The 14,674-nt window shown below is 39.9% G+C and overlaps 1 protein-coding gene across 1 annotated transcript in view; it reads right to left on the reverse strand.

Moving 5' to 3' along the window:
- The window catches only part of PDZRN3 (PDZ domain containing ring finger 3), a 217,414-nt gene extending 203,116 nt beyond the window's left edge, over positions 1-14,298 (reverse strand). The window contains exons 1-2 of the mRNA XM_063291596.1: positions 13,234-14,298; positions 830-916 (exon numbers count right to left, since the gene is read on the reverse strand). Coding sequence (XP_063147666.1) covers positions 830-916; positions 13,234-13,953 — 807 coding nt within the window. The 5' untranslated portion in view covers positions 13,954-14,298. The remainder of the gene's footprint in view (positions 1-829; positions 917-13,233) is intronic.
- Between the last annotated feature and the right edge of the window lie 376 nt (positions 14,299-14,674).

Raw genomic sequence — 14,674 nt, forward strand, 5'->3', positions numbered from 1 at the left:
GAAAATATCCATGGCTAAGGGTAGACATGAATCTGGCTCTCCCCACTTTAAACATACCACACTAATAGATACGTATGGAATTTATATCTTGTCTTTTTAACAAAGAATGGTATTCAAATTGGGTATCAAAAGTGAGTTTTAAATAAAAATAAATTAAGACATAATAAAAACCCCATTAGGAACATATCAATAAAAAGTACAGCACCTCCTTAAAAAAGCCACATTTTCTGATGTAACAAAAATAAGTTCATGCTTGATATGACAGGCTGAATTTGCATCACCACTATGTACGTAATTCCTATATGACCAAGCATTCCTAAGCTATCACAAAACAGCATACGAAGAAAAAAAATGCCACCATTATAAGAAAAGCATTTTTTAAAGGAAATATATGCATAGGGATAATATTTTTCAGGGCAAAATATATATGTTGCATTACATATCATATGTTTAGTTGGAGTAAATCCTGCAGGTAGTCCTCCTTTAGCAACTGCCTCATAGACTGACCATTTGCAGTTGCAATGGGGATGAAAAAGTAACTTTATGACCTTTGCAGGTCTGGAAAGCAACAGAAAGCTGAAGTAAGATCATAAGCGCAATCACAGTTTCACTTAGTGACTGATTCGTTTAATGACTGAGTTGCTGATCCCAATTGTGGTCGCTAAGTGAGGAATAACTGGACTTTGTTATGTTGAATCGGACTTGCTCTTTCATTGGTCTTTTTTTCCCCCTGTGTTCAGATTTATAGTTTTATACATTTTATTACTTTTTGTAAAAGCATATTTTGCATCAAATATTCCAAAGAAATATGATTTCACTATCAACATACCATACATGGCCGACCACCAATTATATTAAATCCAAGAGATCCTGAATCACGATGAAGAACAAGATTCAGTGCTTTTGTCTCTTCCCCCTGGAAAGAAGCAAGAAAAGTCAGTTAAACATTGGCAAGAGGGAAGCAAATTTGGCTTCATAAAAATGATTTTAAAAACTACCAAGTGTTTTGTGGGTATAAAGATAATTTGTTCACAATAAAAATTACTGTAAATTAAGTTTTGGTGGGGAGGGAATTTGGTTGAAGACTAGATTTCTACAAGTTTAAGGTGAAGCAGTCACTAACTTTTATTACCTTGGAATTTGTTCTAAGACAAGACAAAATTCCACTGTTTATAAAGGGACCTATTGATTTGGCATGTGTCGTTAGCAGAAGCAATTATCTTCATACGTATGACTACAAGTATTTAGCATAAAGGAAATGCAAAGGTGAATATTGGAATATTAATTAGCTAGAAGCCTTCGATGGTGGTAGCTAATGCAGTTGCAAGCCCAGCTCACCTTCCTGAGATAAACATGACTCTAGGGGTCATGTAATGTATGCAGTCCATATCTTCCATAAATAGTCACAATGCTATGTTCTCCTAACTCTCTCCCTTCTCCTCGGACATTTTTATTGAGATTTACTACAATTCTAATTATTAATACATCTGTAGGGAGTTATCAAAGTGTCTGTTCACAGCTGAGTATTAAAAATGACCCAGGATGATATCATAGTAAAGGGCAGAGGATCAAAATCAGAGTGCTTATTCTGATGGAAGAATTCCCATTTTCATATGATTCTGCCTCTTATGGCAATCTTTTGAAATCAAACCTGGAGGTGGTGATCTCACTCTCTTATGTCATGTCAACACAGTCACAAGATCAATCATTTTGACAAAAGTAAACTTGAGTAGTTTGACCACATAGTTCTCATTTTTGTAAAGGCTGTGTGAATTGTCTATTGTGCAATTTTGACCAGCAAACAATGTCTGGTGAAGAATACCTAACAATTAGTGGAGGAAAATGTCGTGTGTGTGTGTCTCTGATTCTCAGAGACTGCCTGGGCAAGTCCCTGCAGTTTTCTTGGCAAGGGTTTTCAGAAGTGGTTTGCCGTTCCAGGGCTGAGAGAGAGGGACTGGCCCAAGGTCACCCAGCTGGCTTCGTGCTTAAGGCAGAACTAGAACTCAAAATCTCCCCGTTTCTAGCCTGTTGCCTTAACTATTACACCGAACTGGCTCTCCCAATATGCAAGCATACTTATTTATTTTATTTGACTGAGGTGCTGCCTGACTCTAATCAACTCCAGTGACAGCTTCTTTCCCTTGATTTAGAAAATATTTTATAATCGCTTCTATGAGGATATCTTCTTAGTATTGTGGCAATTAATACACATTTTTTTACCTGATAGAAAACAATGGTTGTGGAGAATCATCATATCCAAGATATATACCGTTTCTTTAATTATGGAAAGAACAAGTGCATGTACACAGTACAACAACAAGATCAGGCCATGAAATTCACCTAACCGATCACATCTGGTCTGCTGCTGATCCTGTTCCCAAACATAGGAAGGTCATTTGCCAGCCTTACATCCTTTCTCACTGCTGAAATGCAGGGACATAGCACTGAAGGAGAAAGCATCCTTTCATGTATGTGGATTCAGGTCTAACCACTTGCATCTCCACTTGATAAAATGTCCAATATCAGGGATGGAAACAATTGCTACTTGAGACCTAGACCTTGGAGAGCACAGTTCAAGATGCACTTTACTCAGCGCTAGTATTGCCAAGCTAGATGAGCTGCTCATCTGTTTTTTGAAGGGCCAGTATTGTATTTCTTGGAAAAATAGGAGGATTTCAAGCACCTTTTAATCTCCCATCAGTAATATTGGAGAATGCAACAACTGTGTCTCCCCACTACTATACCAAACAGTGTTCATTGTGGAATAATCAAAATGAAGATCAAGTTCTATGCATGAAGAAGATAATATAAACTCGTAATTTTGAGGCTTGCATAAAATAAAAATGGATACTATTTAACTAATATTAACTAGTTTCATAAGCATGGCATCTCTTAAACGAGTTAAAGATGCCACCAAACTGCTAAAGCATACTGGTTAATTCATATGTGTTTCAGTTGTATATATTGCTATGCATATATTAAAGGCAAGTCAAACTCAAGGGACAATCTCTCAAAATATTTAAAACCACCATTAAAAATCAACTGATTTAAAATATTCAACATTTCTTTAGCCCATGTATCTTTCCCACTAATTTCAGATTTGAATTGTACCACAAAATCAACTACTGGGATTCAGGATCAAATCGCAACAACTCACCAATTAATGATTAAATATGCCTAGCAGCTTTCAAAGCAGGAAACAAAGGTTCCAATTTAATATACCTGGATGCTAGCTCATGCTATGATTTCAAAGCTGTTACACATCTGCTTTCCAAATGGGTCCAGAGAATTAACTAATCAGAAAAATGTAGATGTTAAGATAAAATTTTTGTTCCAGCTTGATTTTATATCCTGTAAAAATCTTAGCTAATGTATAAGTGGCTTGTAATTAATGCATTTCACAGGGTAATAAGTAACATTTCTTTTTTTTTTCTTTTTTCTTTTTTTGTTCCCAAGGCCATCTAAATGTCTCTTTCCACTTTTATGCCTCTATTCCTCTGGAAAAACTAAGGTGTGCCACAGAACAGCCCAGAGATTAAAATGATAGTAATTTTAAAAATCTATTGCTCATTATAGCAATAAAGGAGTGACAGTTTTGTCAAAAAGTTTATTTTTGAAATTGGGAAGAACATTTACATCCATTTCAGTACCGTTACTTTTCAATTTCAGTTGCTTGAATATCTGGAAAGTCATATGTATCCCTCTAGCTACAGTATTACAAAAACTATCTTCCTGTTTATGATTTAGCCACAAGAGGAATAACAGAACTGTCTGGAATTTAAGGCTTAATTCAAGCCCCTTAGGCAGCTAGACTGGTGAAAGCAGACTGGAGATATACAGATCAGTTCCTGCTCTTCAGTCATCAAAATAGTAAGTACTTGAGTACACTATAAGAATATATGGATATACAGATGTGTGCATGACAATGCATGGATCTTTGACATTAGCTACTGACAATCACATTCTCCTATGCCTTCTTGATGAATATGGTTCCAATGAACATTTCAATCTAGATATTCTAATTTTAGCCTGACTCAAATTATTAGCTAAAATTGTGACAGAGAACTATTAAACCCATGGTGTCTACAGTATAGGCAGTGTGCATGTAATGGAAAATAACCACATAGTGAAATAGCTATGAATCTACATAGGAATTTAATGAAACCTTTTTCTAGTGTTCATAATCAATTAATGCCATAAATTACAATTGTTTTGTAATAATGTGACACAGATGCTCTATATTTCTTTCTTTTCCTTTTTGCATGTTAATATGAAGCTGTCAGTCAAGTTATATTAGCACTCAGAAATATTTTGTAAGCTGTAGGGTTACATATTTTCCTGTCACTGCTTTGAATGAGAAGGGCAGAAAGCTAAAATCAACTGGTAAAAACTTGTCCCTGGGGGAGCTGGGGGTGTTGACGACCGACAGGAAGCTCTGGCGTGGGCTGGTCCATGAAGTCACGAAGAGTCGGAAGCGACTAAACGAATAACAACAACAACAAAAACTATAGACTCTTAGAAATTCCAATTAATTTTTACAAAATTGTACAACAAAGTAGACTTTGGACAATGTTAAGTGAGAGATAAAAGAACAACATATTATTATGCCTCAATTTTAATTATATTTAAGTAGCACTGATTTCACCAAGATTCATTTTCATATAAGCTAAACATGTTTATTTCTCAATTGTTTCTGATACTGAGTATCATCAAAATCCCATCTCCAGAGAAGCTTTTACGTCCTGCTCACCATAACTTATTGCATACTTAACTCTTCCAGAAAGAGAAAAGTGGGGGGAAAGGCAAAAACATCCAGTCCTGTGAGACTAATTTTATGATTCCATAAGTTCAGAATAGGAAACACAAGAATGTCATTGTCACAAAATCCTGTCCTATGTCTTCCATTGCTTGATGGAAGAAAAAAGAATTATATTAATCAAGAAACCATTCATAGATTGCATTTAGAACTGAAGCCATGATTAAAGCTGGAGAAAAAGCTTTCCATTACTGTACTACTTAATTCCAATGCTGCTAAAAGCAAAGGAAAAAAATGGCATATAGTAAACAGTTAAGTTTGGGAGAAACTTGTTTTAGCAAGTTTTTTAAACATTGTCCACGGCAACTTTGCTAATGCATCTTAGTTTCATAACTATTTGCATTTTATTACAGTAATTGGAGAGGGAAGGGGGAAAACCCATATTGGTAATTCTACCAGGCATGCTTCCAAAGCTGTGACAACTTTCCTGCACTTCTAGAAATTGACATTTTTTAAGAATATGGAAACTGCTCCTCTCTCCTAGTCTGACTAAATACCTTGTCTGTCAATCACACTAATCATTAAGAGAGGAAAATACGTATTTTATTGCAAAATGCCACAGCTAACCCCTCCCAACTCAGATCATCTGATCCTAAAGCAAATTGGAATGTTTCTGGCATGCTGTCTTCCCACAGCTGAATCAAGCTCTTAAGAAATAATTCTGGAAATTGCTTCAGTACTTAACGAAGGGTTTTGAGCATTCTACATTTCATATCAAAAACACTGGAAGTATTTTATTTATGTATTTGTTTGTTTGCTTTATTTTCTATCCCGCCTTTATAATTTTTATAAATAACTCAAGGCGGGAAACATATCTAATACTCCTTCTTCCTCCTATATCCCCCACAACAACAACCCTGTGAGGTGAGTTGGGCTGAGGGAGAGTGACTGGCCCAAGGTCACCCAGCTGGCTTTCATGCCTCAGGCGGGACTAGAACTCACAGACTCCTGGTTTCTAGCCCATTGCCTTAACCACTGACTTCTTGAGATATATGCACATGCACACACACACACACACACGTATGTATGTATGTATGTTATATCTGTTCAATTTTACCAAATAGGATAGCACACTGATTCTCAAATTCACACTGAAGAGCTGTGATGATATTCCAAGTTGCCAATAATGGCTGTTAGGAAAAGAAAAAGAAGCAGACATCAAAATATGAACAGTTGTTTCAGTGGCACCATCATTACCAAATAAATCTGGGTTGTAAAAAATGTGGCCTAAGGGTTGCATTCAATCTGTTAGAGTTCCTTTTGCAGCCCCCAAAGAGAGACAAGTAGTGGTGAGTTTTTGCTTGTTTGGTTCAATTTTTAGGGTTGGGGGATTTTAAGGGACCAAATGGGCACCTTTTGTCTTGTACAGACCCATTCCACCACTTAAAACTCTCAACCCCCTCTTTCCAAAACTTATATCACTTGGGGTTTTACCTTGCATAATTTGTGGTGTGATACCTGATATACTGTGCAAAACCTTCTAGATCTCTAGGTTAGAACAGTTGCATTTCCTTAGAATTGATACTTATTTATTAAATGTACAATAGCACCTTGTCAAAAGCAAAGAACCGATACACACATACTCATCACATTATTTTGAGTAAGCAACATTATGCAAAGCACAGAAAAAGAATGAAAAGTAATAAGCAAAAGAAATTAAAGTAAAAAAACCACAGGAAAAGTAAAGAAGACCTATCTAGGTCCAGTTGACACCAACACTATTTACCATACCTGGCAATATCCTTCTGTCCTCATAACAAACTATAATTGCTTCCACTAGGTCAGTACACCCCTTCAGACGGTGCCTTTTGTTCTTTAGACTTGTAACCTCTCTTTTTTTTCCAGGATCAGATTAACTCTTTCCAACAGCAACATGCTCAGTTTTCTCTTTCCTCTAAACCCATTCACTCTTCTTTCATATGTTGCTTCTGAGTCCAACTCAAAGTGCTGGTTATCACCTGAAAGCCTCATATGGCTCAGCTCATGAGTACTTTCAGGATTGTCTCTGCTCACTGGTTTTGACCTGCCCTATGCGTTCTCCCAGAGAAGGTGTGCTGAGAGTCCCTACTCCAAGTGAAGTGACAGGATTCCAGGCTTGATGAGGCTTCTTCTCTGGTGCTGCCCCCACATTCTGGAATATATTATCTCCTGCAGTAGAGTGTACTCTAAACAGTTTTCAAGAAGGCGCTTAAAGATCTGCATTTTTTACAGAGTGTTTGGGCACTAATATTGACTAGGCTACCTTAGCCAGGTGTTATAATGGGAAGTTACTATTGTGATGGAACATCTAACAGACCCTGGAAAGGTGGAAAGGAAACAAAGACTGTTGCAAAAAAGACATCTCAGCCCAAGGGAAGGGGAAAGCATGAGAAAGAGACTCAGAGCAACTCCACCTCAATTATGGTAGGTATAAGTGGAGCGGGAGAACTGCTCTGACGGCTTTTCCAGATTCTGTTACACTAAAAAAAGATCTTTCTAGAAATCCAAGTGGTTTCCTATTCTTTATTTTTATTTAGTTTATTTTATATTTTGTTGTATTTTTGTAAATGGTAGTGAAGTAGGCAGTATACTTTTTTTTTTTGCAATTCATTCTTCATTCACTCACTCTATAAGACCAGATCACATCAATGTACTTATTCTATACTGGTCACTCAGTTTTGCATTCAGTCCACATTCATTCAACACTCATTCACCCTTGACTCAACTCTATTCAACTAAGCTTCTCCTGACAAACCCAATTCTCACTTCCATCTAACAATATGGGCAGAAGCATGCTCCTCTACACAACTATTTTTGCCTCTTACAACATTCATTAATTGCAACAGACCACATGCTATCCAATATCTTTCTACCACCATTTGTACATTTTAACATTCTACTACAGTGCACAAGTTCATCTATTTGTTCTGGTCTATCACCATTTATGTATAACTTGCAACCATTAACTCAGTTTTTCCTGTCCAATACAGCTACTCTCATCTTTGATAGTTAATTCTCATACTCACACTCCATTGTCCTCATTGCATCATACAATCTATTTCACATTTATTGCAAATCATTTGGGTCCTCAGCCAACAACACTGATCTGTCTGCATAAAAAAGTACACACATATTCACAACTTTAACCAATACATCTGTACCATCACCACAAACATTCCTTATATTCATTAAATATCCCTATATTAATTAAATATCCAAGGGGATATTATGTATCCTTGATTTGATTAGACACAAATAAAGAAAATTATTAAATTATAAGCTTACAACCTCCCCACTGAAGCGAAAAATAGCATTGTTTATGCCAAGAGAGAGGTAGGGGAGAGATTTCACTGCACATAAAACAACCTATTTTAGCTAAGTTTTGAGATAAATATTTCATAGGAAAATTACTGATATATACTTTATATTTAAATATTCTTTTTATATTCTTTTATTTCCAGATGTTATTCAGATTCCTGCATATGCACAATTTGTTAATATGCAATTATTTTCAATTTTCACTTTTTTTCCTATGCAGGTTAATAATGCATATGCATTAGTCATATGCATCTTAAGTCATAACATAAAAAGAAAATGCAACACTCACTCACATTCTCTCTTTCTCTCTCACACACACACAAGATTATATTTGAAAAGAAACTATATTTCTATAGCTCAACTGTTCATTGACTATTTTGATAATAATAAGCACAGTAAACGAAATACGAGCAGCTGCCCTTGTGACAGACAGTCATTATATAAGCTTATTTTGACATGGTGCAACATGGTGGGCTTAATGAAACCGTTCTACATTATATGCTACAGAATATCTTAATATCAATGCAATCCCTGAGCCAGTATGCCTGCCTGCCTACCATTTGTTTATAACTTTGCCCTTTGCTGCACATAACTATGTTGACATCGCGGTCTGATTAAATAATCCGGGGATCAAAATACTGGAAACCTGCCATCCTTCCACTCCCCACATGGGCCAGAAAAGAGAACAGGGCTATATCCATGCTGCGGTTCGCCTCTGTATTTCTTCAGTGTGCAAAGATGTATATTTTCTAATTGCGCTTCTTCGGGCAGAAACTGTTAACCTTGGAAAGTTGCCCAAAAGGCTGTGAAAGACATGTAATTGATTGAGCACTGTGCCACACTTTTGTGATGACTTGACACCTTTGGGCTTTCTACAGATTACATGCTGTCTTTTTCTGAAAACTGCATAACAGTCTTTTTGTGGACAGGCTGAAAACAAACAGTCGTGTTATCCAGCTGTGTCCATAAATCTGATGAAAACATTGCTGCACGCTATCAAAGACTTTAAACAAGAAAATAGCAAGTGTCCAGTGGGGTAATTTAATAATGCCACAGCCCTGTTACAGAGACTAAAAGTCAATTCAGACATTACATATTCCAGTGATGAGATCATTCCCTGTCTGCACACTCATGAAAAATTATTGAGAAATGCATATAACTCTTTGCTCACAATTGTGAATTTCAGAATCGGACCTCAAAGATTTCATCCTATTATTCCAATATTCTATATGCCATTATAAGAAATTATGGAAGCTGTCTGCATTTTACACACTTTATAGGTATCCAGACACTGGTTTCATGGCAAAAGAGTTATCATGGAAGAAAGTAGAATGCTGACCCCAAAGCAAATCTGTAGTTGAGGCCCATATGGGACTGAGGAGGAATATGAATTTTAAAAAGGAAAATATACTAACAGATGATCAACATGTGGATAATAACAGCATCATACTCATTACGAAAGTTTAATTTTCATTTTGGGATCCAGGATGGAAAAAAAAAGAGATGAACTTGGTGGTGTACCATAATCAGAAGGCTAGCTTGGATAAAAGAAACATCAGGAGAAAGACAATTTCATATCAACGTCAACGTAATCACATTAGTACCAGCAACATGCAAATGAAGGTATGGAATTCCACAGATTAGGAAGCTAATAAAATTATAACATAAAGGTGAGTGTTGAAAATGCTTGTAGATCCTGAATGCTGCAGTTGATTTGATTTAAATTACCCCTAACAATTTAGCTTCACAAGGGGCCACACTGATGACTGAGGTTTGCTGGACTACCATCAAGTCACACTGGCATAATGTTAGTCATTCCACAGTTCACAGAGTGAATGAGCAATAAGGGACAATTACTTCTTGGGCCCTTATAATATTGTTTTTTTTCTAGCAAGAGCGACTGGATTGAAAGTTTATTTAACACTACTCGTTGAGAACAGTCAATTTCACTCGGTGAAACAACTTAGAGAAACTTCAAATTTCTGGCCATGCATTTCCTTCTGCTTTCAGAAAATGACTCACCACATACTACCTTGATCTGAATCCATAGCCCTTTTTATATTCTAAAATCAGCAGCAACCAAAATGGTGGGTCAGTGAAGGCCTAACTCAGGTATGGACACCCATATCCTGGAAAGGATCAACTGTTTGATTCTGTGAGCATTCCACTCACATGCTGGCAAATGATGACAGAATATAAGGGTTGAAAAGGATCTTGGAGATCATCTAATCCTAGCCCTTGTCCAGTGGAGGAATCCACTACAGACCCCTGACAGATGGCTATCCAACTTCTGTTTTAAACATTTCCAGTGGAAACTCTATCACCTCCTGAGCAAACTGTTCCACTGCTAAGCAGCTTCTTCCAACCTAAATCCACTTCTCTCCTACGTCCTGTGTTTGGAACAACTCTGAACAATGTTGCCCCATCTTCTATAAGACAGGTATTCAGATACGTGAAGAAAGCTATCATGTCTCCACTCAGTCTTCTCTTCTCCATGCTAAACGCATCCAACACTTCCAACCATTCCTTCTAACTCTTTTCTTACAGATTGCTTAGCATCCTGGTTGTTCTCCTCTGAACATGCTACAGTTTGTCCTTCCTAAAACGTGGTGCCCAAATGTATGCAATATTTTCAGTGCTAGGCAAAGACATTTTTCTTCTCCCAGGAATGTCAATTTTTTGTACTTAGTAGGCTAGATTGAGAAGTCAAAGAAACATCTTAGAAGAAGGTAATGGCAAGCCACATCTGGCCTGTTGCCAAGAAAACTACATGGACACCTCCATGAAATCATTAGCAGTCTAACACAACTTGAAGGAAACTTCATATTTACCCTCAGTGAAACAGTGGATTTGATATTTTTTCCTGTGCAGTTTATTTATTTATTGTTCTGCATTCCATTGCATTGTTCTTGTTTTTTTATGTATTTACAAACATTTAATGGTATGAGTGTTTTGCATCAACTCAGAGAATTTTGGTTGGTAGGCAGCTTTGAAGTTAAATATATAAGAACCAATGTTCAGTTGCAGGATGCCCATCAAAGTTACACGTTCTTTCTCTAAAGGTTTTGAAGTGAAAAGATGGGAGATCATTCATTAGGGTAGCACTGAATCAAGAGACTCTTGCAAGTAATAAGGAATAAACTCCATTTTATCATTCTGCTTTCTCAAGATTATAAAACAGATTTCATGTTACATGTGCATTTGGTAATGGATGGACTTAGATATGTTAATGGATAGCCACACTCAGTAACATAATGAGGAGCAGCTGTTACCAAAGTTACATGGTGATCTTTCTACATAATTACCAATCCCTGCTATCACCCTGAGTGATATCATCCCAACTGCAGTATCAACATTTCCTTTTGGAGAGAAGTGAAAAAGAAATGCTGATCTAGGTTATCTTTTATTTTCCATCACAGAACCACCATTTATGCTTTCATTTTTATTTCTTTATTTACTAATTTATTCTACTTATATACACTGTAATCTACATGAACTCCTGGTAGTTTACAGCAATAAACGCTAATGGCCTTAAGGACTACCTAAGGAACTCTGGTAGCTTATTAACTTTAAGAGGAAATGCTGTATTTAACCTGCCCAGATTATCATAAATGAGTAAGAAAAGCAAGCCTCTTGAATACCCATGCCTCCATTTCATAAGATGTGATGTCTTTTCCTTCTATGATCAAATCATTAAAGCATCTCAAACTCTCTGCCAGCCTTCCCCAATCCAGTGTCTCCAGATGTGTTAGAGGTTGACTTCCATAATTCCCAACGACTGTGCCCAAAGAAAGTTGATGTTCAACATCTCACTGGGAAAGCCTGTGCAAAGCCTCTCAGAATCAGGCATGACTGAAGAAACTTGTTTCAAGGGGAAAAAAGACACATCCATGCTAGAGAAGAAGTATATAGACTATACCATAACTGAGTAAAAGAAAGAAGTCCACCGAAGGCATCACCAACTTTTCATGGATATGAGATGAGTTCACTTGCATTTTTTTTTTCAGATTGACAGTATGAGAAAAAGCAAGGGAACTTGGTAGAGGCCCTTAAACTCTGATTAAACACCTCCCCCCCAACTCTGTTTTGCTCCTTTCCAAGGCAGGTCCTATTTCTCCTAAGATAGTGGAGAACAGCTTAGCTGTAAATATTTGCCCTTCACACTGAGCCCACCAGCTGGCTGGAGCTGCAGCTGACAGATATGTCTGTAAGGAAGGGAGGGAGTTAGATAGCGATGGGAGGGGGATAAACAGATTTCAAAGAAAAGAGGAGGGGGTTCTGTCCCTCCAACTCTCACTAATAAGGAAAAGAGGAGAAAATAAACAACAAATATCCTGTTTCCTCACTCTTCATTCTGCCTTGATTTGTTTGCTGGTCCCCACCTTACACATACAGGATGCCAAAAGTCTGGCACTTGTAAGGCAGCTCAGGGTTTTGTTTTGTTTTTTCCCCCTAGAGGGATGTTTCCTCTCACCAAAACATTTGTGGCAAACTATCCCTGACACCCCGCCCCCCAATGCAAAGGCCTGGCTCATTTGGAGGTGACCACATTCAAAAGAGTTTATCCTGCAGGGTTGAATATGGGAGGTGCATGAAAGGGGCCAGAACATTTGGCATGCAATGTTTGGAAAGAAAGAAAGGGGGAGAGGGAAAGAGAGAGAAGGAAGGAATTTCAAAAAGAACAAATGCTGGCTTGTGTAACCAAGCCTTCTAGGATAACTGCAGCATCCCACAGATATGAATTGCAGAAGAGCTTTTGAGAAAACTACACACAGAGACATCAGAGGTCTTCAGGTGGCTCAAAACTCACGAATTTGCAGAGCGATCCCATCGGGGAATGCTCAGAAGTAAATGCTGAGGACTGCAACTTTATGGTGGCCTCTGCTCTCCAGGGCCAGAGGCCACTCGATTAGATCCAAGAGCGGACGCTCCAAGAAATTAGGGGTAGTCTTTAAGACACCGCAGGGCTCGCCCGCTCGCTCGCTCTCCCTCTGTGGCGTCCCCGGAGGAGGACAAGTGACTTCAGAGAAAAAGGGCAGAGAACGGGGTGGAGGAAGGAGAGGCAGCGCGGGGGCCACTGTGCTGCCCGCTCGCTCGCCCTTTGGTGGCGTCGGACTCACCTTAACGGGCGAAAAGGCGGCCAGGCTACGCCCGAGCGAGTCGAGGCGGGCGCTGTACTCGGTGAACTTCTTCTGATAGCGCAGCGCTGTCATCTGGAGCTCCAGTTGCACGGCCGAGAGTTGCGACAGGAGCGACTTCTCCCGCTTGCCGGCCCGCAGCGCCTCCTTCTTGAGCTCCTTCTCCAGGCCGGCCAGCTTGGCTTGGAGGGCGCCGTTGTGTGCCTTGAGCGCCTGCAGGCAGCAGTGCGAGCCGGCCTTGCGCTCGCGGTGGGTGAGCACCAAGCCACAGCCCTGCTCGCAGATCCCGACCGGCCGGGCCTCGCAGCTCTCGCGCATATGCGCGTCCACGTCGCGCAAGTTCAGCACCTCGGCGCAGCCCTTATGGCGGCACTTGGCCGGCGAGTAGTCGCACATCTCGGCGTGCTCGGCCAAGTGCTGCAGTTTGACCACCTTCTCGCAGCCCCGTTCCCGGTTGGCGCACTTGATGTCCAGCTTGAGGATGAGGCTTTTCAAGGGCAGGACGTGATTCAGCTCCTTGGTGGAGATCCGCTGGCACTTCACCGGGCAGCTGCCTTGCTGCACGACCCACGGCAGGACGCAGCCGGCGCAGAACACATGACCGCAAGGGGTGGTGAGGGGGTCCTCCAAAACTTTGTTGCACAGATTGCACTTGAAATCTGGATCCACCTCCCCGTTGAACCGATCCAGCTCAAACCCCATCGCTCGCCGCTTTCACCGACCAAGCGCGAGACCCAGTGCAAACGCGTCCGCCCGCGCGCGCGCGCGCACCCGAACTCCTCAGACCTCGGGGGTGGGAAGCAGCGAAGCCCCAATTTTAATTAAAAGAAAGCCCAGACGCTCCAAGTCACACGGTGCCCGAGAGGAGAAACAGAAAACGTTCCCTCGAGAGAAGCCCCAACTGCAGAGGTCACCGGACATTTATTCTCCCCGCTCTCCTCTCTCATTCCTTGGGAGGCACGGGGAACAGCCCAGACTGGCTGACTGCAGGCTGTCTACTGACTGAGCTAATTGCCTCAGACTTCCTTGCAAACGCTGGAGAGGAATCCTCTACCACATTGATCCTAGTTAAAGCGCACAGCTTCCTTCTCCCACCTCCCTTCCTTCCTTTCCCTCACGTACGGCCTTTCCCAGCCCCCCTGCTCTCGCCGTTTTTGGCTCGATTTCGCCCTTTTTTAAAAAAAGAGATTGGGATGGGGGAGGTTTGGTTCCCTGAAGCTGAGAGGGCTGTTTATTCATGAGCACGATCAGCTGTAAGGCTTGCCGGGTATATGAAGGAAAGGAAAAGTCTTAGATGCAGAATTCAAGAGTTTGCACAGGGAAGGGTCGATGGCAGTTGCACGAAGCTTTGCTGTGAAGTTCTGTGCTGGGACGTTCTTGGAGAAGTTCCTGGTATTCCGGGGATCCCTTCGGATTTTATGCA

This window comes from Candoia aspera, chromosome 2, assembly GCF_035149785.1.
Source record: "Candoia aspera isolate rCanAsp1 chromosome 2, rCanAsp1.hap2, whole genome shotgun sequence".
Classification (NCBI taxonomy): Eukaryota; Metazoa; Chordata; class Lepidosauria; order Squamata; family Boidae; genus Candoia; species Candoia aspera.